The sequence below is a fragment of the Globicephala melas genome, chromosome 11 (genome assembly GCF_963455315.2).
Source record: "Globicephala melas chromosome 11, mGloMel1.2, whole genome shotgun sequence".
Lineage (NCBI taxonomy): Eukaryota > Metazoa > Chordata > Mammalia > Artiodactyla > Delphinidae > Globicephala > Globicephala melas.
The window spans coordinates 67,890,154-67,916,457 of NC_083324.2; the positions used below are offsets into that span (position 1 = coordinate 67,890,154).

At 41.0% G+C, this 26,304-nt stretch overlaps 1 protein-coding gene across 2 annotated transcripts in view; it reads left to right on the forward strand.

The window, feature by feature from the left end:
* Positions 1 to 26,304, forward strand: part of DNAH8 (dynein axonemal heavy chain 8) — a 310,370-nt gene that overhangs the window by 245,901 nt on the left and 38,165 nt on the right. For both annotated transcript variants that reach the window (XM_030870835.2, XM_060307337.1), the window contains 6 exons: positions 3,518 to 3,591; positions 6,137 to 6,289; positions 6,657 to 6,812; positions 17,056 to 17,172; positions 19,024 to 19,125; positions 24,391 to 24,551. In XM_030870835.2, coding sequence (XP_030726695.2) covers positions 3,518 to 3,591; positions 6,137 to 6,289; positions 6,657 to 6,812; positions 17,056 to 17,172; positions 19,024 to 19,125; positions 24,391 to 24,551 — 763 coding nt within the window. The remainder of the gene's footprint in view (positions 1 to 3,517; positions 3,592 to 6,136; positions 6,290 to 6,656; positions 6,813 to 17,055; positions 17,173 to 19,023; positions 19,126 to 24,390; positions 24,552 to 26,304) is intronic.

Consider the following 26,304-nt stretch of genomic DNA (forward strand, 5'->3'; position numbering starts at 1 on the left):
AAACTTTTGTACTTCAACGAATACCATCAAGAAAGTGAAAAAGACAACCTATTAATACAATATGAGAGAAAGTATTTGCAAATAATATATCTGATAAGTATCTGGTATACAAAATGTAAAAAGAACTTCTTACAATGCATAAATAAAGAGTCAAATAACCCAGTTAAAAAATGAGCCATGGATTTGAATAGACATTTCTTCAAAGAAGATATACATATGGCCAATAAGCACATGAAAAGTTACTCAACACCATTAATCATTAGGGAAATGGATATCAAAACTACAGTGAGATACCACTTCATTTCAAGATGGCTATAATCAAAAAGATGGACAATAGCAAGTGTTGACAAGGATGCGGAAAAATTAGAACTTTTATACATTGCTGATGGAACTGTAAAGTGGTATATCTGCTTTGGAAAACAGCCTGACAGTCCCTCAAAAAGTTAAGCATAGAATTGCAGTAAGACCCAACAATTCTACTCCTAAGTCTATATCTAAGAGAATTGACAACATGTCCACACAAAGGCTTATACATGAATGTTCATAACAGCATTATTCATACTCACCAAAAAGTGGAAACAACCCAAATGTCCATCAGCTGATGAATGGATAAACAAAATATAGTACATCTGTGTAAGGGACTACTACTCAGCCATAAAAAGGAATGAAGTTGTGATGCATGCTACAATATGGAAGAACCTTGAAAATACTATGCTAAGTAAAAGAAGACAGACACAAAGGTCACGTATAATTCCATTTATATGAAATGTCTAGAATAGAGATAGAAAGTAGATTAGTGGTTGCTAGAGTGGGAGAGGGTGATGGGGACTGCTAATGGATGTGGAGTTTCTTTTTGGACTGGTGAAAATGATCTGAAATTGGACAGTAGTAATGGTTCCACAACTCTATGAATATACTAAAAAAACATTGAATTGTAGACTTTAAAGGGGTAAGTTTTATGATATGTGAATTATATCTGTTTTTAAAGTTTGAGAAAATATTTATTGAGTATCTACTGAGTGCTACGCACTGTCTAGGTGCTGGATAAGCCACAGTGATGTAAGTCCCTTGTGGAGCTGATGTTCTAGTGTCAGGGGAAAACAGACAGTAATTAATTAACAAGTTAGTATATAATATGCTAAAAAGTATATAATATGCTAAGAAAAAGTAGGGTAAGGGGCAGAGTGACGGGGATAGGTATGCTGTACTAGATCAGATGGTCAGGGAAGGCCTTGTTGAGAAGGTGAGGAAGACCTGAGATGTAAGGAATTAAGTCAGTGGAGTGTTCGAGGAGACACATTTCAGACAGAGAGAACAGAGGTGAGGCTGGAGTGTGCCTGGGGAGGAGGGAGGAGGCCAGTGTGGCTGGAGAAGAGTGAATGAATGGTGGTGAGATCCTAAAAAGTGTGTGTTTGTGTGTGTGTGTGTGTGTGTGTGTAGAGTGCGGTAGCAGTGGGAGCCAATTGTGTAGGGTCTTAGAGGTAAGAATTTGAATTGGATTCTGGATTTTGTGCGGAATGAAATGGGAAGCCATTGGATGTTTCTGAGCAGAGGATGGACGTAATCTGATTTAGGACTCGACAGAATTCCTCTGTCTGCCGTGGGAAGAATAACTAGTAGAGAAAAGGAGTGGGAGAGGTAACCAGTTAGTAGGCTACTGCAAGAATACAGGCAAGAGGTGATGGACCGGGGACTAAAAGTGTAGATGTCCAGAAGTGGTCAGATTCTGGGTTTGTTTTGAAGGAATGCCTCTAAGTCTCCTCTTGACCCAGGTCAAGATAAGAAACTCAGGCCACCTGAACAAAAACCAGTTCTTCCTTTTAAAAGGTGTATTTCAGAAGAGTTGGAAGGACAGGGGAGATAGATTGTGGCTCATGCTCACATGTTAATAATTTTTGTCCCTATCAAACTTTCCTCCATTGACCTACCTAACATTTGTGGGTTCTTCTGAAACAAGAGGGGCTCTATCTCTTTGTACAGTTTGGAGGCTCCTCCCTTTCAAGTTCCACCTCTCCTTCCTTCTCCTATTATAGGGTGTGTGGATTCTTCTCAGATGCCCTGGGAGCAGTGCCTGGTTCCCCTTGAGCAGGAGACATTCATGAGGGCTTTGGTGGGAAAATCCAGCTTTGTTCAGTGACCTTTGGACAATTGCAGTTCCCAGTTTTTCAAGCAGTGCTCTGCCATCCTCTCTCAGGCACCCACTGCAGAGTTTCACCCTGTGACCCTGAGTCCACAAAAAATCCTAATGCTGCACCCTGCGAACCCTCACAGAATCTCTGGCCATTAACCCCATGGTGCTATATTTTAAATGGTGTGCCCTGGCAACTTCTTCTCTGGTTCCTGACATACTTCTAACTCCACCCCGTGAATTTCTCTCATCCTCTGTAACTTCTAAAGTTTCCAAATCAGCCTCATTGTTTGCCCAGCTACAGCAGCCCTTTTTTCTGAGGATTCAGGCGCCTCCAGTAGAGTAGGGCAAAAGCATACACTGCTTCACAATGTCTCCATTGACCTCCTTTCCCTGTGCCTCTAGAGATCTAGAGATCATGCCTCTAAAATTCAAGAAGACCTGGGTCCACGAAGACTTGCTTAAAAGTTAATTTCTAATTCCAGTTTCACAAACATGATTTAGAGACTTCTGCAATTTAGTGAATTCATGTGACAGGCACAAGTGTGGTTCTCTGCCTGGAACATCAAATTCACTAATAAGCCTATATAGTGTATATTCTGCTGAATTATAATCACACCTCTAATCTTGGAGTGGCCTCCACTTTTTCTTCATGCTCAGTTACAAGATGGTGATTTAATCCTGAGGAGCAGTTATCCCTGAATGTAGCCCTCATGGGGCTGAGCTGCCACAAGTTCCATCTTGGAAAATGGACAAATATGCAAACAAAACCCAAACAGACAGACAGACAAAACACTGCAAACTTGACATTGTAAAAGAATAAAAAGCCAACTAAATCTTTACTGAAGCATCTGATAAAACGCCAAAAAAATATTCTAGTCAAAACACAGAACAGGGAACTCTACTCAGTGCTCTGTGGTGACCTAAATGGGAAGGAAATCTAAAAAAGAGTGGGTATATGTATATGTATAACTGATTCACTTTGCTGTACAGCAGAAACAAACACAACATTGTAAAGCAACTATACTCCAATATAATTTAATTTAAAAATTTAGCAAAACTCAAAAATCCTCTTTCCCACTTAATGCCTATGATAGCATTATAGCTGCCTCTCCCTCATCAATCTATCTCCTCGTTATCTCCAAAGACCCCAGAACTCTCTAAAAGACCTGCCTTGTGCCTTTTGTCTCTCTTTCCTTGTCCTTCCCGTTCCAGTTTCTGCTCCACTCATTTCTCTCATCAACACAACTGAAAGCCAGACTTGTTTGAATAACAAAATCTTCTTAGAAGCCACGGAGGAGGGAGGCTATGACCATAGAGAAATTTATTTTTTGTCCCAATCCTGTTATAAAATTTATGTTTTATCATAGTGATTCTTCTGTGTTGCAGAATGCAGAACTATCTCAATGGGGCAAGGACAAGAAGTACATGCTCGAAAGCTGATTCAGATGTCAATGCAGCAGGTATGTAGCAATGGACAACTACTCTTCATGCAACATTCTTGATATTATTCCTCTGGCCATCTGGTCTACTTAGGACCAACACAGTGATGGGCAAAGCATTCTACCTGTGATGTTCAATCATTATTTTTCATTTTTATTTATGTATATAGAGTCAACCTTTGATTTCCTACAAATTTTAAACCTCCAGCTAGTTTCCTCCTGACATCCCCACAAAATACTTGTTCCATTTTCTATAGCATATGCTCCATTTTATTTTCACTAAATATTTTTTGATAATTTGGCAGCCACACTTTCTGGTTCCTAAAGGATGCAGCTCTAGCAGTCTTGGAATGTCATGTTCAATATTAATAGATAGTGCTTAAGAAGTGACAGATTGAGACAGTCAAATTTCAATTTTCAGTTAAAGTGAGACTTTCATTTTTCATTAATGGGTAGTTTCAGGCAAATAAGAAATACTTGAGGGTGTTATGTTTAAATATTGATAATGGTTTTTATTGAAAATTGCAAGCTGGATGGAATGTTGAGAACTATTTTTCATCACACCTAATAAATACACAGGTCATTAATTTTCTAGAAATGGTTGGTAGATAGCAATCTCAGCAGCAATAAGAAATTGTGCCATTGATAAAAATAAAATAAGCTCTTGGTTTATTTTTAAGCTTTTGATCTCATAACGTCTGTAGCAACTGTGGTGCAGCTTTTCCCTGGGAATTAATGACTGGAGAGGGTTAATGGGCTAAAACTCTGCTTGGTTCATCAAAGTTTCAGGCTAGTCATTAATTCTCAAGTGCGCCAAGCCTTAATCTTTACCACTTAATTAAATTCAATAATATATTGTATTTAATTTATATATATTGAAGAAATTATATATAATTATTTTTACTCAGATCAAATAATTCACCCTATTGAGTGATTTGACAGTTTGACTTTGGGTCTTAAATAAGTTCTTCAGTTTCCACGAGTGAGAAACTTCTAAATTTGGTACAGCATTCACATTAACCTTCTTTGGAATCTTAGCTTTTATAACTTCCATGTTCTGTGTCTCAAGGTAGGATAAATATTGATAATAATGGCATTATCAAACAAACAAACAAACAACAACAATAACCCATGAATAGGTACAGCCACACTGCCACTTGAAAGATTTAGGATAAAGCTGACACAGTGGAATGCAGAGCAGGGAATCAGAGAGTAACTGGATCCACGATGACACAAACCAACCATGAAGTCCATCTTGGTCTAGACATCCCAGTTGTCTAGACCAACAAGTCCCCTTTGCTGCTTAAGCCAGTCTGAGTTCTGTTTTCTCTTGCAGTAGAAGGTGTATATACAGGCCTTACCATATATACACTAAGCTCAATGATTTGTAGCTGTATTTATCTGATCTCATTATATAAGTATATCAAGATATTGTCTGGCTAATAAACTGTGTTCTTATAGAACTGTGACGGTCATGTGAATTACATTGTTAAAGAAGGTTTTATCAAGTATTTAGATAGTGCTTAGAAAGTTTTGTGGTTTCAGGAATATCTGGGAGGAGTGATGGCAAAGAATAAGGTTTAATATTATGGTAGCAAATGTCACCAAATGTATTTTATTGCCTCTGGTGAAATAAAATTGGTATTTTAAGTCAGGAGAAGAAAACTTAAGCATAAAATTCTCTCTCTCTGCTCATTTGGGCCTCCTCCCTCCCCTTTTAGTGTACAATGTGCATCTGCATAACGCATTAACCAGACCTCCTCAAAGGTGGGAATGCCTGCTCGAATGCAAAGATCAATTTTTTTCCCCTTTTTTCTGACGCTAGCCAGGTAACTTCTTAAAAGATTAGCATGCTTTTCCAACTCTGCAGGGAGCCATGGTGACTTGTTGCTGGCTTTGTATGTGTACCTGGACTGTGTATCTTTGGTGAACCTCATGTGAAATGTCAGCATGTCATTTTGATGTATGATCCTTTGTCTCGAAAATGTATATGACTCTGCCTTTGACTTGTAACAGGCAAGACAGGTCTCAGAGCTTCTGTCTCCCAGGCTATAATCCTCAGTTTGGCTCAAATAAAATTCTCTCTTTTCTTCCTAACTTGATTGTTTATGAGTTTTCGTCGACACCTCCAGCTTTCATGAGGTAATGTGTGTCTCTCTTTGTGACAGTGGACAACTTGGTTTCGGGGTGAGTCCCTTCTGATTTACCCTAGGCAGGACAATTTAAGTTACAAATTCCAAAATACCCATTCCCACCATTAGATGGTGCACACACTGTACTTAAACAAGTCTGACTTCAAATTTTAACTTTTGTTCCCTTCTAAACCAGGGGTGGCAGGATACAATCATTTTGAACCCACTTGATTCCAAGTAACCAGCTTTACAACTAACAGAAAAAAGAAGATTGTATTGACATATAACAATTTCATTAAAATATATGTGCTCAAAACAGAGTATTCTTATGCCCTGAGTAAAAGTTTCAAAAAATTTGTTTGTATGTTTTGTTTTATTAAAGTAGTAGCAAAAAAAGTTATAAGGAATTAATATGAAATCATTTTTGAATACAGGGTGGCTGGGTATTACTGCAGAATTGTCACCTTGGCCTAGAATTCATGGAAGAATTGCTAGAGACATTAACTACCACTGATGCCAGCAATGATACTTTCCGAGTGTGGCTAACTACCGAGCCCCACGATCGGTTTCCCATTACATTGCTTCAGGTTTGTTACTGTGAGATAAGTATCCTTTCCTTGAGAGTTATACAAATAAAGATGGCACAAATATGATTATGGAAAGATGGCAAACATAACAGGGCTTTCTGGTCCAGTAGAGGCTGCGTTGCAAAATCTTATGCCATTATCGTCAAAATCTTGACTATAATTATCAAGATTATATGGTAAAGATTCCCACAGAAGAGTTATAAGACTCAGTATTAATTTATTGGGTTTTAGCTCTGATCAATGCAAGTAGCTTACACGGTGCCCATTTATGTACCATAAGCATATTGTTGGCTGATGTGTTGTAATTTCTATTTTATTCTTCACAGTAATTTATAGAAACAAAACTACTATTTGCTTTTTATGACAGACTTCTCTCAAATTCACTAATGAGCCACCCCAAGGCGTTCGCGCAGGTTTGAAAAGAACATTTGCTGGAATTAATCAAGACCTTCTGGATATCAGTAATTTACCCATGTGGAAGCCAATGCTTTACACTGTAGCATTTTTACACTCCACGGTGCAGGTAACTTCTGAGAGCAGTTTGCACATTTAGAGGATGCTAATGATGTTATGTTTGCCTCTCTGCTGCACTGTCTGCTCTCCTCACCTTGCTTTCTTTTTCCTTCATGGCACTTTTCCCCACCTGGCACAGGACATGCATATTTGTTTATGTATTTATGTGTCCTCCTGCCCCCACACCCCCACTTTGGGCCCCTAGAGTATAAGATTCTCCAGGGCAATGACTTTGTTCTTTTGTAACTGCTGAGTCTCCCCCTGTGACAGCAGCAGCTGGGGCATTGCCAGAGCTCAATAAATATTTGTGGGATGAACAAATGGATTACTGTGATAGGAGCTTGGTCTTGAAAGTGCCTGTGCTGGCCAGGAATGTTATATACACCATCTCATGTAATACTAACAGCCACCTTTCAAGGTAGGATTTATCACCATCTTACAAGTGAGGAAATTGAGACTCAGAGAGGTTAAGTTCCTTTCTAAACAGTAGATCTAGGAGTCAAGCCCCACGCTGTCTGCCCTGGATACAAGTATGTTTCAACCCTCCTCCCACCGGTGACAGAAGTGGTGGTGTTGGGAAGAGGAGTCACAAGGGTCACCTGTCTTCTTCACGTTGTTTCCTCTTTGCTTTTACTGTGTACTTATATAGTCATTTAATAATTTTATGGCTGCCCAGCAACATCTCTATGGGATTATTTTCATTTTGTTGTTGCTTTGTTCTATATTTGAATTTTCTATTTTGTTCTGTATTTGAAAGCTGTATAATTTTAATGTACTTGATTCACTCCTTGATTTCACAGAGAGATAAAGGGACTCCTTTAACTCTTTCCTACATTTCTTCTTTCCCTGAGGTTGGAGTGAGGACAAAATGAATCAACTGGTTTAAACCAGGAGTCATGGTTCAGCTGTGCACAGCAGCCGGCAGAGCTTGGCCTCATCTCTACCCACCCTGCCCAAAGGTGGAGGGGAATTTGGTGCCCACCCCAGAAAATACTGGGCGTGTTTACCCGTAGGTTCCTTGGCCCCACCACTTTACCAGGTTTCATGCTGCCCAACAGAGAGGGCTGTTTAGAAGGGACAGCTGGTGTTTATCTGTCCCCCAACTCTGAGAGACTTAAAATCAGGTTAAACGCTTAGCGGGTGGTTATTTTTGCTAAGTTCCATTGTGGCCTTTGGATTGATTGTAAAGTACAGCTTTCAAGTCACTGAAGCTGATTTCATGTATTCTTATCTGGGAATTGTTGGGTTTGCTAGGCCTTATCACACTCTAATACAAATATTGCTTTAAACTCTGTTATTTAAAGCCCAATTCACAAATAATAAATTTTATGATTCTTTTCCTAGTAGTGATGATTCAACTCTTCCACTGTGCTTATCACAGACAGATTAATGGGGGGTATTTTCCATATGGTCAACATGGCAACCTGTGTTTTTAGTGGCCATTATCCAAGGGTTAAAAAGAAGAACAGGACCATGGGCCAGTCATGGGGCCGAAGTGTGCTTGCACTTAAAGTGGCTTGTAATTGGGTTAAAACAGAAAAAAATCTCCACTGCTAAGGCCGTGAAGCTAACAGTGGCATGTCTATGAAAAAAAAGGTTGTGAAGATCTCTTAAAATCCAATCATAGAGTGTTAGAAAGAGCACTTCACGGAGAGTCAGGAAGCCTGGATTTTAGACCTGTTGTGACATCAATTAGCTACGTAAGGTTGGTCAACTTATGTCCCTCTCAAGGCTTCTGTTTCGCCATCTGTGTGTTTAGAGGCAGAAGGAGGTGATCTGTCAAGATTTTTCCCATTTCTAACATTCTGTTGTCCAGTTCTATGACTATACAAGGAGTGCAGATAATTCAAGCATTTTTCCCTCGGTTCTAGTTTTATCAATTTCAGAAATGTTTACTGTGATATTGCCTAAACATATTCTTTTCTTGGTTAGGATAAAGCCAGCTTGACAGAAAAATCTGGAATTCTTTAGGAGCTTGTGGTCCTGGGTCAGCACCATCTGCATCACCTGGGGACTTGTAAGAGTTGAATTTCAGTCCCCACCGAGACCCACTGAATCAGATTCTGCGTTGTAATAAGATGCCCAAGTGATTCGTGTGCACGTTAGAGTTTAACACACAACTGTTACAGGAAGGACTGTTCTGAATAGACAGATGGTGGCTTATATTTTTCTAGTGTTGGATATAATAGTCAAGTACCAGATTTTCTTTTTTTAACATCTTCATTGGAGTATAATTGCTTTACAATGGTGTGTTAGTTTCTGCTGTATAACAAAGTGAATCAGCTATACGTATACATATATCTCCATATCCTCTCCCTCTTGCATCTCCCTCCTACCCTCCCTATCCCACCCCTCTAGGTGGACACAAAGCACCGAGCTGATCTCCCTGTGCTATGTGGCTGCTTCCCACTAGCTATCTGTTTTACATTTGGTAGTGTATATATGTCCATGCCACCCTCTCACTTCGTCCCAGCTTACCCTTCCCCCTCCCAGTGTCCTCAAGTCCATTCTCTATGTCTGCGTCTTTATTCCTGTCCTGCCCATAGGTTCTTCAGAACTTTCCTTTTTTTTTTTTTAGAGTCCATATATATGTGTTAGCATACAGTATTTATTTTTCTCTTTCTGACTTACTTCACTCTGTATGACAGTCTCTAGGTCCATCCACCTCACTATAAATAACTCAATTTCGTTTCTTTATATGGCTGACAAATATTCCATTGTATATATGTGCCACCTCTTCTTTATCCAGTCATATGTTGTTGGACACTTAGGTTGCTTCCACGTCCTGGCTATTGTAAATAGTGCTGCAATGTACATTGTGGTACATGTCTGTTTTTGAATTATGATTTTCTCAGGGTATATGCCCAGTAGTGGGATTGCCGGGTCATATGATAGTTCTATTTTTAGGCTTTTTAAGGAACCTCCATACTGTTCTCCATAGTGGCTGTATCAATTTACATTCCCACCAACAGTGCAAGAGTGTTCCCTTTTCTCCACACCCTCTCCAGCATTTATTGTTTCTAGATTTTTTGATGATGGCCATTCTGACCGGTGTGAGGTGATATCTCATTGTAGTTTTGATTTGCATTTCTCTAATGATTAGTGATGTTGACCATCCTTTCATGTGTTTGTTGGCAATCTGTATATCTTCTTGGGAGAAATGTCTGTTTAGGTCTTCTGCCCATTTCTGGACTGGGTTGTTTGTTTTTTTGATATTGAGCTGCCTGAGCTGCTTCTATATTTTAGAGATTAATCCTTTGTCAGTTGCTTCATTTGCAAATATTTTCTCCCATTCTGAGGGCTGTCTTTTCTTCTTGTTTATGGTTTCCTTTGCTGTGCAAAAGCTTGTAAGTTTCATTAGGTCCCATTTGTTTATTTTTGGTTTTATTTCCATTTTTCTAGGAGATGAGTCAAAAAGGATCTTGCTGTGACTTATGTCATAGAGTGTTCTGCCTATGTTTTCCTCTAAGAGTTTTATAGTGTCTGACCTTACATTTAGGTCTTTAATCCATTTTGAGTTTATTTTTGTGTATGGTGTTAGGAAATGTTCTAATTTAATTCTTTTGCATGTAGCTGTCCAGTTTTCCCAGCACCACTTATTGAAGAGTCTGTCTTTTCTCCATTGTTTATTCTTGCCTCATTTATCAAAGATAAGGTGGGTTTATCTCTGGGTTTTTTATCCTGTTCCATTGATCTATATTTCTATTTTTGTGCCGGTACCATACTGTCTTGATTACTGTAGCTTTGTAGTATAGTCTGAAGTCAGGGAGCCTGATTCCTCCAGCTCTGTTTTTCTTTCTCAAGATTGCTTTAGCTATTCGGGGTCTTTTGTGTTTCCATTCAAATTGTGAAATTCTTTGTTTTAGTTCTGTGAAAAATGCCATTGGTAGTTTGATAGGGATTGCATTGAATCTGTAGATTGCTTTGGGTAGTATAGTCATTTTCACAATGTTGATTCTTCCAATCCAGGAACATGGTATATCTCTCCATCTGTTTGTATCATCTAATTTCTTTCATCAGTGTCTTATAGTTTTCTGCATACAAGTCTTTTCCTGATTCTTTAATCGATGAATTGATTCCTCCAAATTTACCTGGATATCCCTTGCTTTATACAAACACGATGTATATACTTTTGTCCATGCAGAGACTGAAAAAAAGAAGAGGGAATTGGTTTATGTCACATAATATGAAGCTTCTGGGCTGGAGAGAGTGTTGCCGAAACTCGGCCCCTGTTCACCCTTGCTGAGTAGAAATGCAGAGATAGAGTTTTGGGTGAAGTAAAAAAGAATAGCTCTATTGCTTTGTCAGGCAGAGGAGACCACAGCAGGCTAATGCCCTCAAAACTGTGTGTACCACCCTGGAGGGGGTAGTGAGGAGTCTTATAGTGTTCAAGGAACAGGGCATGGTCAGCTCGTGCACATTCTTCTGATTGGTTGGTGGCGAGGTAGGTAATTGGGAGCCAGCATCGTCAATTGTTTGGTTCCAGCTGGTCTTGGGTCTATGTGCTTGTGGGCAGCATACAGTTAACTTCTTCCACCTGGTGGGGGTTTCAGTCTCTATAAGACAGCTCAAAGGACATGGCTCAGAATATTATCTGTAGTCCTTGAAGAAGAAATAAAGGTCCTTGACTTTGTTTAATGACTAAAGTATTATTATTTGGTCTTGTTTTTTCTTTTCTTTTTGTATTTTCTCACCTCTCTGATTAAATTTATTCTTTGACTGAAGGTTTTCTACAGACAATAGGTGGGCAGAGGACATGGGTGGGGGGTTCTATCCTGGGAAGGCCTCAGAGGTTCCTGCTCGGTTACAAGGGGTTTGTGCTGGAATCCATAACACATGAGAATGCAGGAGCGAGTGGTAAAATAGCCAACCCCTGCCTGCCCTCCAATGTGTTTCTCTTACTGAATCAAAGTTTGGCATCATGCCATCAGCTCACTCCAGCTCAAGAGCATCGTGTGTTATGCGGACCCTACTCTTGTTGCAGAGGACAAAATGAGCATCCCTCCTCTCCTATAAGAAGGGGAAGTAGATTTGGCTGGTCAAGGACAATCTTGGGCAGAAGAGTGGTGGAGGGTGTCTTGGGATGGGAGCAGGATTACCCAGTAGAAGGGGGTGCACTGCCATGGCAACCTGCATAGTTGCACCAGCCACTTCTGCACTAAGCTCTGCTTGCTTCCTACTCCCCCTGGCTTCCCTCCCCTCTCCTCCAGGAACTCGACCTCCACGTTGGCCAGGAGGTTACTGCAGCAGCGGCCGCTCTTGCTGCAGTCGGCCGATGTCTCTGCCTCGGCCAGCCAGCCCTCCTGCCCTCCCCGTGGGAGCCTTTCATCCCCAGCACCATGGGGCATTCCTCCGCTTATTAGGACGCTACTTCCTGAGAACGTTTCCCACACCCTCTTTTATTTATTTATTTATTTATGGCTGTGTTGGGTCTTCGCCGCTGCGTGCGGGCCCTCTCTAGTTGCAGCAAGTGGGGCCCACTCTTCGCCGCAGTGTGCGGGCCTCTCACTGCAGCAGCTTCTATTGTTGCTGAGCACGGGCTCTAGGTGCGTGGGTTTCAGCAGCTGTGGCACATGGGCTCAGTAGTTATGGCTCACGGGCTCTAGAGCGCAGGCTCAGTAATTGTGGCTCATGGGCCCAGTTGCTCTGCGGCATGCAGGATCCTCCCAGACCAGGGCTCGAACCCATGTCCCCTGCATTGGCAGGTGGATTCTCAACCACTGCACCACCAGAGAAGTCCTCCCGCATCCTCTTGAAGATGACTCTAGGGGGAAACTTCCCTCTGGCCTCAATATTCTCTCTACATTTTGCCAGAAAGTCCGCTGTAGCACTGTTCTGGCCTTCAGAGCAAGCCCACACTCACCCTTCAGGATTTTAATTTTAAATATACCTTCCTTCAAAGTCTTGGTCTTCTGAAATTCAACACTTCTTCTTCAACAATTCCATTTGTAGTCTCCTCCCAACACCTCCTGCAGGTCACAATAACGTTTCCTGTTTTGTTCCTATTGATAGTCAATATACTGCCGCTTGTAGTGCAGCACGTTGGACCCATGAGCATCTTAAGCAGTGGACCTCAGCCATTGCCTGGGCCCCAGAATCCCCTGGAGGAGGCATCGGGGTGAAGAACTCAGACCTTTTAAAAACTTGCCAAGTGATTCTAATATGCAGTGAGAGTGGAGAATAATTCCCAAAGAGCCACTGCCCTTAAGGGAGGAGTCTTTAGTCATTTTTATGACCTTTTCATGGTTTGGATATTTCTCCCCCTCACCTTGGCTCACCCACATTGAAGCCCACATTCGGGACTTTTCTTACGGCTTATACACAGCTTTGTGAGGTTTACTGCAAGAATCTTTGATTAGGAGTTCTAAGGGCCTGCGATGACAGTTGCAAACTCGGAAATTTTACCATGGCTCTTAAAATATTTGTTTAATATTTAATAAAATTGGCCATATCTATGGGGCTCAGAGAGTACCACTGTTAACAGTTCCTCATTCAGAAAAGTGTTTACTTCTTTGACATATATTTATATATATATATATATATATATTTTTTTTTTTTTTTTTTTTTTGCGGTACGTGGGCCTCTCACCACTGTGGCTTCTCCTGTTGTGGAGCACAGGCTCCGGACACACAGGCTTAGCGGCCATGGCTCATGGGCCCATGCGCTCCACGGCATGTGGGATCTTCCCAGACCGGGGCACGAACCGTGTCCCCTGCATCGGCAGGCGGACTCCGAACCACTGCGCCACCAGGGAAGCCCCTCTGACATATTTTTTAGGTTTAAGCCTTGACAAACACTCCCTTCAAATTTAATACTGTTTATAACAGTTCTCCCTTTGGGGAGGTGTGATTATAAAGTTCTTAGTGCAAATCTCTTCAAAATAATTACAGTAACATGATACAGATTTTTAAGAAGATCTTTTACACGTACCTCTGTAGTGTTTCCCAGTGGTTCTGACCATTTCTGTTAATTATTTTTACATATTCAAGTTGCCCTTATATTGTCTAGTATAGATTGCATTTTTCATCTTATGCTAACTCCAGTTATTAAATAAATAGGTGTGATGCTCCGCAGAGAGCTTTGTTTTAAAGATGGGACTGAAGTGAATCTGCGCTGGACTGTGGGAGGCGGGGTATCATTGGACTGAGGTAGATTCTAACATAAAACTGGAAATAGCTTGGACATCATTAAAATGACTCCATTGAACAGCTTCTCTTCGGTGTTCTAAGGAGTATTCCAGGTTTTCCATATTTCACTAGTAGTTGTGTTTTATATATTCTTTGGAATAAAAAGAAGGAAGCTTATTGGTTCAGTCTAGCAGGGAGTAGACTAGTCTTCCTAAAATCATCATCTCCAACTTAATAATGGATAATAACCCCCTTCTGTTGAGTCAGGTTTTAGCTCTTTCTCCTAACATCAAATCTGTCTATGTTTCATCCCTGAATCATCACATGGGGACGTAGTTCCAGCTACTCACCAGAGGTTGTCCTCTGCTGCAGTGGCACAGTCCTGCAGCCTCCTTCTGGATGAATCGTGAACTTTGCATTCCTGTCTTTGCTCCTGACCTTTGCTAAGCCCGGGATTCTTTTCTCCCTTCTTTTCAAAGACCAGCTTCAGTTTCATTCTTCCCAGGAGCCCTTGATTGAATGTCTTCTTCAAGCTTATCACCTGTGAAATTTTGACAGTTAATTATATTTAGTACCCTGTTGTCCTTTCCTGTTTTGTCTTATTTTCTCAACTAGATTAAAACTTCTTGAAAATGCACTGATTCTAATATTTTTCTATTATTGGACTCATCCTAATATTTTTCTAAACATAAGACTCATCCTATAGTTTCAAAAATACTAATTGGATTGGAGAGATTCAATATGCCAAATATTCCAAATTCTAGCAAAGTCCTCTGTTTTTGAGCTTCCAAATGAGGTCTTAGGTCCCAGTGGTTTGAGTCTACCCTGATATTATTCCAAGATGATACTTAGGGGTTGTTTTTTTCTTTATTCTCACTTACAGGGGTCAGTGAGTAAAAAAAAAAACAAACAATAGCAAGAAAGTGAAATGACCTCATTTGTGAAAGAAAGACACCACATTTTGTCTTTTTTTCTAAAAGGAGTTAAACAGTTTATGACTTTAGTGAACCAACCTAAAAACTGAACATTTTAAATAAAAATTGATAGTAAGTAACATAAAATGAAGCAAACCTCAGCATTAGGGCAATTTTCAAAGATCACATTTTAAGGAGCAACTGAATTGCAATTGCTCAGTGCATGTAAACGGGAGTGTTTCCACAGAGACAATTTAAGCAGCTTCAGTAATTGGAAAGAAAGAATTGTTGTTCATTCAGTCTCCTACCTAATTGAACAGCAAATTTTAAAAACTAAGTCAAAACAGGTAAAACTGTTTTAGAGTTGATTCTCTTTTTTTAAACAATGGGAGAACATTTGTGTTTGGTTCGTAAGTGGTCAGCATTCTTCTCTTTGAAGCCCTCAAGGTGGAAGAAATCCCAGAGCCTCAAGTGTTAGCTGAACGCATTTTCGTGTTAGTACCCCATAGACCCTCCAGGCCCCCCTTGCTCCTAGAGCAACCTGGAGGAGGCTCACCATAGTGCTTCTTGGGACCCACGCAAGAAATTCAAAACCACATGTCAGCTTCCTAATTGACCCTCCGGAGAGTGAGAGAGTGCCTTTCATGCTGATAATCATCAACTCACATGTTTGTTTATTAGACAACCATGATCCTTCTCCCGAGGCGCAGGTACAAAAGGGGAGACAAAAATGGGAGATATGTCTCCTCCTGTCAGGGCCTCCTCCCAGCCCCGTGGCTCCTCCTAATCTTCTCTGTGTTCAAGGTGGAAGATGGTTCTTCACAGCTCCTGAGTTTACAAACCTCTCTAGTTTAAGTTCTGACTAGGACAAACTCTGAATACCTGTTCTGAACTCTAAGTCCAAATTCCTGGGAGAAGGGATATTGCTGGCTCTTCTTAGGCTGGTTGTTCACCTTTGGTCTAATTAGCTAAGGAGTGGGGAGTCACACCATGCAAATGTCCAACACCTGACAGCCTAACCTAAAGAAGAACAGCTCTAGAAATAACGCTAGTAGTTGACATTTTTTGTTGTTGTTGTTGTTTTTGTTTTTTTACGGTACGCGGGCCTCTCGCTGTTGTGGCCTCTCCCGTTGCGGAGCACAGGCTCCGGACGCGCAGACTCAGCGGCCATGGCTCACAGGCCCAGCCGCTCCGCGGCATGTGGGATCTTCCCGGACCGGAGCACGAACCCGTGTCCCCTGCATCGGCAGGCGGACTCTCAACCACTGCGCCACCAGGGAAGCCCAGTAGTTGACAATTTTAAGGGTTGTTTGCCCTCAGTCTGACCTCCCAGGGTGGACATCTGGACCCAAATTATTTTTGATGTTTTTATTTAATATCTTAAAAGAGGACTTCCTGGTGGAAGGAAGTTCCACCAATGATTTATTCCTGAATAAATAATTGGACCTTTCTTAGAGAGACTGATTGTGTGCTGAGGCAGGGACAGCTGATGGTATGGTAATGTTTGAGTTAATCCGTGTTGTGTACTAGGTGATGACGGCCTGGAAATATCAGTTCTAACACTCACATACCTTTAAAATGGTCTCCAGAATATCAAAGCAGTTGAGTCATTTGGCCTGAGCCTCATTTGATTATTTGTGAGTAATTTGGTGATTTGAAACAGCCGCTGTTTCACAGGAGAGACAAATGAAGGCAATATGAACGTTTTAAGAGAGAGATGTCATGTTTTACCACAGAAAACGTTTAGTTTTCAAAATCTGAAACTGCAAGATTACAAAGTGAAACTAGCAGGAAGTCTAAATGCCGTTGAGTGCTTAAGTCATTCACCTTAAAAAACTAAAATTCAAACCCTTGCATTTAACATTTGAAACTTTCAACAGTCCAGTTTAGAATAAATTAATTCATTCAACAGATATTTATTGAGCACCTACTGCACTTTTTGAGTTGACGATGGAGACCTACACTTTTTAAACCCAAGAACTCCAATTTGGCAAATATTTGGAGATTTGCTCTTGAAAGCCTTCTAGAGCCAAGGAGTAATATCTCTATTTGTTACTATATCCAAAATCATATACTGTTCTTTTATGATGTCAACTTATTTCAATATCATGCCTTAATTTTACTGTACTTTATGTTTTAATAATAAAAACAGGTATCAGCTGCAATACAATTTAAAACTCTTGCTCAATTACTTTTCTCTGTTGTTTTTAAGGAGCGACGCAAATTTGGTCCCTTAGGATGGAATATTCCTTATGAATTCAATTCTGCTGACTTTTCAGCCAGCGTTCAGTTTATTCAGAATCACCTTGATGAATGCGATATTAAGAAAGTGAGTGAAATTGTTTTTTTTTTTTCTGTCTTCATTGCCATCCTTAAATCAAAGTTCTACAGACATTCCCAGTCTGGGATATGCAGTGGCTCTGCTGAGGTTCCCCCCAGCTCTCCCAAAGGGGACCGATCATTCCAATCACCTGTTTACTGGTCCAGCCATTTCCACTCACACCCCTACTGCCCATAGGAGCGCACTGGGACTCTCCATCTCACACTTGTGTCCCCCTCCACCCAATCTCTCTCTTTCCTGAGGACATGCACAACAGAGGCAGAGCCCTGACAAAGGAACTCATTGTGTTGAGAAACACCACAGCCTTCTTCATGTCACATCCAAGTGCCACAGTGTATTTCAAGAGAATATATACCTTAAATCAGACTTTTCTTCCTTTATCTCACTTATGCTTCCTCAGAATCCTCAGAAATGAGAATATCTCCCAGCCCATGTAAAAGTTCTTTTGTACCTTAAGTCACATCTTAACAGACACTTAAGCTTATGCAGATAAATAGCAATGATTTGAATAATGGTCACTGATCCTTGTGTAACACTTCACAATTTTCAAAGTGCTCGCATGTGCAGGGTCTTTTTTATTTTCACAACTCAGTGAGGTAGATACCCAAGGTGTTACTATGATCCCCATTTTACTGATGACGTACTAGACAAGAGAAGACAAGGAACTTCCTCAAGGTCACCGAGCTAAGAACACAAACCCAGTTGTCCTTTCACACAAGTGTTGCAAGGAGTTGGAAATCTGTTTTTTCCATGATCTTGAGGAATTTTATGAGCCTCTCAGAGCCTGTTTCCTCATCTATAAAATGGCCATGGTTTCCGTGAGGAATAAATGGGCTAGCATTTGTGAAAGCACAGTGTATGGTACATAATCAGGGCTCAATAAATACAAGTTTCCTATCGTCTCTCCCTCTCTTCCTTCTCATAGTAGATCTCAAAGATAATCATACATTCTGCAGTATCAGTATGATGACAGTGAGCCATGATGAATTATTTCCGGGTAGGGGGGAAATCTAGAATCAAACCATCATTTTTCTTAGAAATTACAAAGGGATATTAAATTGAGTAGGACATTTTGATGAAAAATTATATCATATGGGTTCGTATTCTGGGACTGTTTATCATTTTGGTATATACAAATGACAGTTACCTTGAAATAGTTGCTTTGAAAGGCAATGAAGCTGAAAAATAAAAATTTAAACAAGAGAAATTAAATAAAAATTAAGCATCCTTACTTCTCCTACCCCAAATGTATTGAAGTATTTTTTAAAATAAAAAAACTATTAATATCTGAAATGTATTGCTAGTATAAGATTGCTATGGAAATTAATAAATACTTTGATGTAGTCATAGCTCACATAATGAAACAGGAAAGGATTGCATTGTAGAAAAATCCTGTGAATAATGTTCTAGTTGTTCTTATACTGTTTCAGAAAATATATTACTAAGAAAGCATATTAGAGCATTGATTACTTGATTTTTCTCCTTTCTTCACTAAACGTGACTTTTTTCTTCTCTAACAGCTTGGCATTACTATAATGAGTATTACAGATAATTACATCCACAGATTGAAAAATAGTCTTCTTTTCCCCCTATTTTAAATAATCAATGAGCAATATAGTCACCAACGTTTAGTACTGTAGATTTTTCTTTGGTGACCAAACCATAGCAGTTCCAGTCATGTAAGAGCAAAAGAGTTATTAATATAAGATAATGAGTAATTTTAAATGCAGTCTAGCTAGTGCTTCCTTTTCCAGACCTTTCTTTTAGAGGAAGATCCAAAATGTTTAGAACTATTTGTTTGGGTTGACTATGAATAATTCTTTTCTGTTTTTAATAAAGGGCGTGTCGTGGAGTACTGTTCGGTACATGATCGGAGAAGTACAGTATGGGGGCAGAGTCACGGACGACTTTGATAAACGTCTGCTTAATTGCTTCGCTAGAGTAAGTCAGTTTAGGGAAAAAAAAGCATGGATGTACATCTCATTGCATCTTCCTATTAAACAAGAATATTTTTTGTTTGTAGCAGGTAAGCCAAACTTAAAGGGAAAAAAAATACAGAGCAGAGCTTCTGAAAAGAATCAGCCAACCAAACCAAACCAAAACCAAACCAACTAACAATCTACTTGTGGTCCAGGACAGAACAAAGGTCAACTCTCAATGGTCTATGAATCTTCTCCTGTATAGATTAGCTGCTCATGTCCACGGTCTCTCCCCACTTCCCCTCCTATAAAAATACTGGACATAATATCTCTGCCTTTTCCTCTGATTGCAAGTCTTCAGGGCGATTTGAAGCCCCAAGATAAGTGATTGGAGAATGAACCAAAATTTGAGTTTTCTCATCTCTTTCCATTAGGACAGACAATTGAAAATTGATGAAGTGTTCATTTTTTCCTCTGTTCCCAGTAAAATCTGCATATATCATGTGGGTAAACATTTTCTAGAGAATATTATTCTTAGCAATTCTGGCTTTCACATCAAGGGTGAATAGTATAAGTACATCTACCAGATTCAAGTTATTCCTAAAACTTTTACACGTTAAAGAAGCAAAGTACATTACCTGAGCGGAAAAAAAATCAGATATTTTACCGTTATCTGAGTTCTCTATATTAGGATCTAAGTTGTTAATTCTTTGATTTTTTTTTCCCCCTTTTAACAAAATTAAGACCTCAACAACAAGGCATAAGCTTTGAGGGTATTTTGGTAAACGGGAGGTTGACCAGAAATCTGAATTTCTTTTCAACCCTTACTAGTATTTGCAAGTTTTTCTTAAAGCTGAATGTGGAGAAAGGTGGATGATAAGCATTGGTAAGCGTGTGTGGAGGCAGATCTGGTACAGATCTCCGGGGAAGCAATTGGGCAAAACTTAGTGAAACTAAGTATCCTGGGTAAACATCCCAGAACATTTCTAGAAAAAGCCCACGAATGGATATGTATGAAAATGTCATGACAATATTTTGTGTGGAGCTGCAGGTGACCATCATAGGTTGGGTTCTCCAGAAACAGACTCTGAGATGGAGATCTGCTTGTGGGTCATCCCTTCCCCCAGGGCATGATCTTGGTTGAGGCGTCTCCCTTCTGCCAGGGCAATTCCTGGGAGGGACAATGTTGTGAGCCCTCAGTAGCCAGTACTCCAGACAGCTGGGGGAGCGAGTGCCTAGGTCCCGGAGAAGGATCTGGTAGTGCATTACAGCATCCACTGTGAGGCCGAAGAAGCCTAAAAGGATAGATAAGAAGCCTAAGAGAATAGATAAGCAGTAGTGGGTGAGCACATGTAATACTATTGCACACCCTTCAAGGGTGCAATCTGGTGGCACTTAGTCATATGAAGCATGTATGGGGACTTCCCTGGCAGTCCAGTGGCTAAAATCCCACGCTTCTACTGCAGGGTGGGCGCAGGTTCGATCCCTGGTTGGGGAACTAAGATTCCACATGCCGTGCAGCATGGCCAAACTAAGATGATTAAAAAAAAAAAAAAAAAAGAAGCGTGCATGATATGACTACCCTCTGAACCAGAATCCCACTCTTGAGTGTACCCCACTCTTGAGTGTATGTCCCAGAGGAATTCTCAGACAAGTCTGTGGACATGTACAAAGATATTATTCATAGTATTGTTTGGGATAGTGGGAAGTGGAAAGCAACCCGGGAGTCTGTCACAGAGGAATAGATGAGTTAAAGGTTATAGATGCCTATCATGGAATACAATGCAGCACTTGGAAGAAATGATCCGTATGACACCATGCATAGATCTTAGGAACATAGTGTTGAGCGCAGAGCTTTAAAAAATAAAATGAGATCTATAAAGTGGTACATGTATATTTCTCAAGGATAAATACATGAATTCAAGGACATACATCAATATCTTTAAACAGAAGCCCTCAAAGGGAAGGAGGCTGGGAGTGGATATCAGGGCTGAAGAGGGAGAAACTAAAATAAAAAGGGTCTAGAGTCATGAGAATAATAAAATGCAGGAGTATGATAAACTCACCTCTGTATCTGAGGTTCAAAAGAGAAAAAAAAAAGATGTCTTAGTAAGCATACTTTGTGTTAGAATAACTGTACAAGTACCTAAAATTGGAGTTTTGGCACTGGAGACTGTGAGAGGTGATTAGATTCTGGATATATTGTACAGATACTACCAGCAGAATGCTGATGGGGAAGGAAGGGGGTTGGTCAAGGATCACTTGTAGTTTTGACCTAAGCAACTAGATGGAGCATGGGACTATTTACAGAGAAGGGAAAGAACTGCAGGGAAAAAATGAGTTTTATTGGCTGGGGGTAGAAATTAGGAATTCTGTTTTGATCATGTAAACTTTGAGATGCTTACTGGACACCCAAGTGCAGTTGTCCAAGACTGTAAGCTCCATAAGGGCAGGCACTTTGCTTGTTTTACATCACTACCAAATTCCCAGCACCTGGAATGGAATCTTTCACATAGTAGGCGCTCAGTAAATATTTGTTGAATAAGAGAATGAATGAAGATAAAGCAGTTGGATTTACAGGTGTGGAGCTCAGGAGAGAGCTCAGGGCTGGAGAAAAAGATTTGGAATTTGTCTTATACAGATGGTATTTAAAGTCAAGATATTAGATGAGATCATCATCTAAGAAGAAAGTGTAGAGAAAGGAAAGGAAAAAAAAAAAAAGAAGCTACGGACAAGACCCCGAGTATTTTAATGTATTGAGAAGGAAGAAATGTCAACTGAGAGAGGTCAAGGAAGAGGAGGAAAGGGAATTGCCCTTTACTTAGTATTTGCTTAATAAATTAAAAAAAATTTTTAACCTACTTTAAAAAAAATATGTAAGATAGCCCAGTATAGAAAAACATAAACATTCAGCTTAATAAATTTCTTCAAATAGACATAGAATGTGAATGACTAGGGAGGCAAAGGCCTGTCCTCTGCTGCCTCTTTACCCCGACCATGTTATCCAGAATTGCCTGAGTGAAAATCACTTCAATTGTAAACCAGTGCCTTCAAATGGGATCCTCTTTCCCTATGACTTTCAATTTGGGGCTTATCTTTGAACCCTTATTTGTTTTCTCTGTTCTCAGCATCTTATGGTATGTCTCCCTTAAAACCAATAATTGTAGGACCTTATTCATTGTCCTTGGAGGATGACTGCTTATTTTTGTAGGGTACCTTCTAGAGTCTCCCAAAGTAATTCCATGCAGACTTCATACTCTGTATTTTGATTATACCAAAAACGTCCTCCAAATTTGGTGAAACTCAACTACTTTTGTGTTTTTGAGTCTAGCTATTTGTGGATTTACAATTTATACTTTTGTACTTTATAAATAAAGTAGTGGAAAAACAAGAGGAAACTTCATTTTCCCTTTATACACATATGTCATCTGGCAACACGAAACTCAGTGTGGTCATTTGTTGTCTGTGTGCTGAAGACCCCATGGCCTTTGCCCCCCCTAGTCATCCACATCCCTAAAAAACTAACCTTTATAAATAATGACCAACATCATAGCACTGTTTTTCTTTAATGACTTTCAACTGCTCCCCATTTTTTAAGTTAAGCACTAGTCCTCACCCTGATAGTCATCCACAATGTGACCTCACTTCCCTTTTTCTGTACAATCTCTTACCACTGCATTATATTTACCTTAGGGTAAATACAGTGATTTCATCATTTACCCAACCTGCCTCACATTTTTTTTTTTTTTGTGGTACGCGGGCTTCTCACTGTTGTGGCCTCTCCCATTGCGGAGCACAGGCTCCGGACGCGCAGGCTCAGCGGCCGTGGCTCACAGGCCCAGCCGCTCCGCGGCATGTGGGATCTTCCCGGACCAGGGCACGAACCGGTGTGCCCTGCATCGGCAGGCGGACTCTCAACCACTGCGCCACCAGGGAAGCCCTGCCTCACATTTTTGCGTCAGTTTTTTTGCGTGTGTGGTCTCTTTGACAAGTTCCTTTGTCAAAATTCTATCCTTCAAGGCTTATCTCCAAAATCACCTCCTAGATAAAGCTTTACCTGACATCCATCTGGCTATTCTTTCTTCTTGGCTTTAAGCCTCCTTAGTACTTTGCTTATTTTTATTTCCTCTGTCTCTTACCTTCGTGCACTTTATCTTGTGGTTATTATGTAATTGGCTTATCTCTCTACTGTGTCACAAGCTCCTTGAAGGAAAGGACTGTGTGTGTCTCATCTTTGCATTCCGTTCCTTTTCTAAGCTCAAGGCCTTGTGGACAGGAGTTGAATAGGATAGAACTGTGATGAGTAAAAAATGAAGAAAACCAGTACACAGGGTATTTCAGAGCAATCACTGGACCTAAAAAGAGCTGGAAGAAGAAGGATATGGAGGGAAGATACTAGAGAAAGTGTGACCAACCGAAGGAAGGCACAATCCCCCTCTCTTTTCACGTGGAGTCCTCTGAGTGACTCAGACATCCTGCCTGCATTTCTGCTCCTCCCACCATCCCATTATTTCCCTCCCTACTGGGAAAATCACTCCGTTAGACACAGAAGTTATTGCCTCAAATGAGGCTCACAGGCATTCAGCATTTTTTTTTCCTCTTCAGAATAAGTCTACTCACACCAAGTATATATCTGTTCTCTCACTGTTACCTTATAGATAATCAGTTCATATGGAATGAGAAAAGGATGTCTTAAGGAAAACAGTAAGATGGTTGGATATATCTGGTTCTTGTGTCCAGGGACATAACTTAATTAACAGAGAGAGCTCTCCAGCTCAGGGTGGGAAGGGAGACGTTTGTAAGAAGTTTTCCTGCTCGTGTGCAGTGCTCAGCGCCACTGTGAGCCACGCTGAGCACAACATAAGCCCCCAGGCATGAGCCCTGTTTGCGGGGAGAAAGCAGGCGGTGAAAATGCCCAGATATGCTCTCATGTGTCTGGTTATTGCTTCTGCAATACATTCCCACGTCTCGTTAAAGTGAGCTCGAGGGTCATCAGATTACTTCAGCAGAGGGTAGGCTTGCAAGGCTGGCTCTCTCCTCCTCGCCCTTAGAAAATATCTTCTTTGGTGTTAAACAAAGACCGGGTTTCATTGTTTTTGTGTTGTGGGCTCTCTTCTTAATCTATGTCTAATTATACTATCAGTGGTTTTGTTAAGGTACTTTCAAACCCAATATAAAAAATGATTAAGATGGAAATAAGGTGATCCTATCTCCTTGATAGTGGCAGTTTTGGGTTTTCATTTAGTTGTTCATCAATTTTATTTCTCCTGTTTTCTCTCCCATATAGGTCTGGTTCAGTGAGAAGATGTTTGAACCATCATTCTGTTTTTATACCGGGTATAAAATCCCCGTGTGCAAAACCTTGGACCAGTATTTTGAATACATCCAGTCATTGCCATCCCTAGATAACCCCGAAGTCTTTGGGCTTCACCCTAATGCCGATATCACGTAAGTTCCTGGCATTTTTTAATTTGAAAGGATCATTTGTAACCCAGCCTGGCAAAGACTGTGCATTTCATTTTCTCCTTTCCCTTCTTTTTATTTTACTGTGAAAAATAGTGTCACTTCCTATCACTTCCTATCTCGCAATTACAATTTTGTCATATCTTGGCCTGCTCCTGCTCACTAAATCCTACTGCTCCAGAGTTTATAACAATGTTAAAAGCTCTAATTTATGCATTGATTATTTCTCCTCTGTCGAGTCATAAAACCAGTTGGTGTTACTGGTCTTGATGCCATTGGTCTGACAAGACAGTAGCGTCCCAGTTCTTTGCCTTTTACATCAAAAAACCTAATAAAAAATAATGGTCATAAACAGAACCGCAAAGGGCCAGGAGGGTGGACAGAGGAGGAGGACTTGTATTTCTGTTTTGATGGTCCCTCTCCCCTTACTTGCTCACCTGCATCCTTCTGTAAATACCTGCCCATGGAGGGCATGATGCAGCGAGCACAGGAGCACAGGAACACAGACGCAGAGCCTGGGAGGAAAGGCTCAGAGTGATGTCCCTGCTCCAGTCACTGTGGTAAGAGGTGGTGAGGGAAGAGACAAGGCATGCCTCCAAGTCCCAGGCCCCTTCTCAGACTCGTCCTTTGGATGAGATCTCACCCCTCATCTCTCCAGAGACCCCTACCTGAACACAAGACCACCCAGCTCCACAGAGAGGGCTCCAAGAAACCCCAGCTGAGAGTCTCCCTGGATGGTCATGCCTTGGGCTCACTGGCCAAAGACCACAAAGTTTATGTCCAGCAGAGTGGCTGGTTTCAGGAAATGGAAGAAACCGAGACTCCTGTGGTAGATTCTAAGCTGTGACAACTGAGAGGAGTGCACTGTACCTCTCTCCTGGTCACTCACCTGCTGTGGCCATTTCAGCAGCGCTGCAATGGGGCACGGACGTCTCCACCCTCTGGTTCCCTGCCCTCGCCCAACATCCCAGAGTCCTGTTTGCTTCCATTGCATTGTGTCTCCACCCTGAGCATGCTCCCCGCCCCAGCACGAGGCTTGGCCTCCTGGCCTATGTGTCCCCCACATTCATTCTCACTTCTCCATAGCCTCTAATCTCTCCCATGCCTCTTTTCATCTTCAAAGATGTGGGCGTGACCCCCAAAGACCCACGAATGGCCATCACTCATTTCAGACCCCGTGACAGAACCGTGATGGTACTTTGGTGGCGGCTCTAGCTATTATTTGAAGAGTCTGTCATCAGTTAGCAGGAGACTTTTGAAATGAAGAAATAAAAAGGCGTCCTCAGAGATCCGTTCATGAATCAACATTATCTGAAAGAGAACACACAGAGAAAGAGGTTTACTTTAGCTAAGACTTTAGAAATGTGAGTCAGACCACGTCACTTCTCTGCCCAGGACCCTCCTGAGGCTCCTGTCTTCAAGTCAAGGGCAAAAGCTGACAATGACCTACAGGTGACCTACAAGGCCCAGTAATACCATCTGCCCCGCCCCTCATGGCCTGGTCTCCTTCTGCCCTCTCCCTCACTCTCGCCACTCAGCTCCAACTTCCACTACCTTCCTGTTAGTCAGGCCAGACGGCTCCCACCACAGGATACTTGTACTTCCTGGAACATCCTTCCCCCAGGTATCACTGTGGCTTACCTTTTCACCTCTTCCGGTCTTTGCTTAAATGTCACCTTTTCAATGACGCCTTCCCTGGCTGTCTTATTTAAAAATTGCAAACCACTCCCTAACCCCC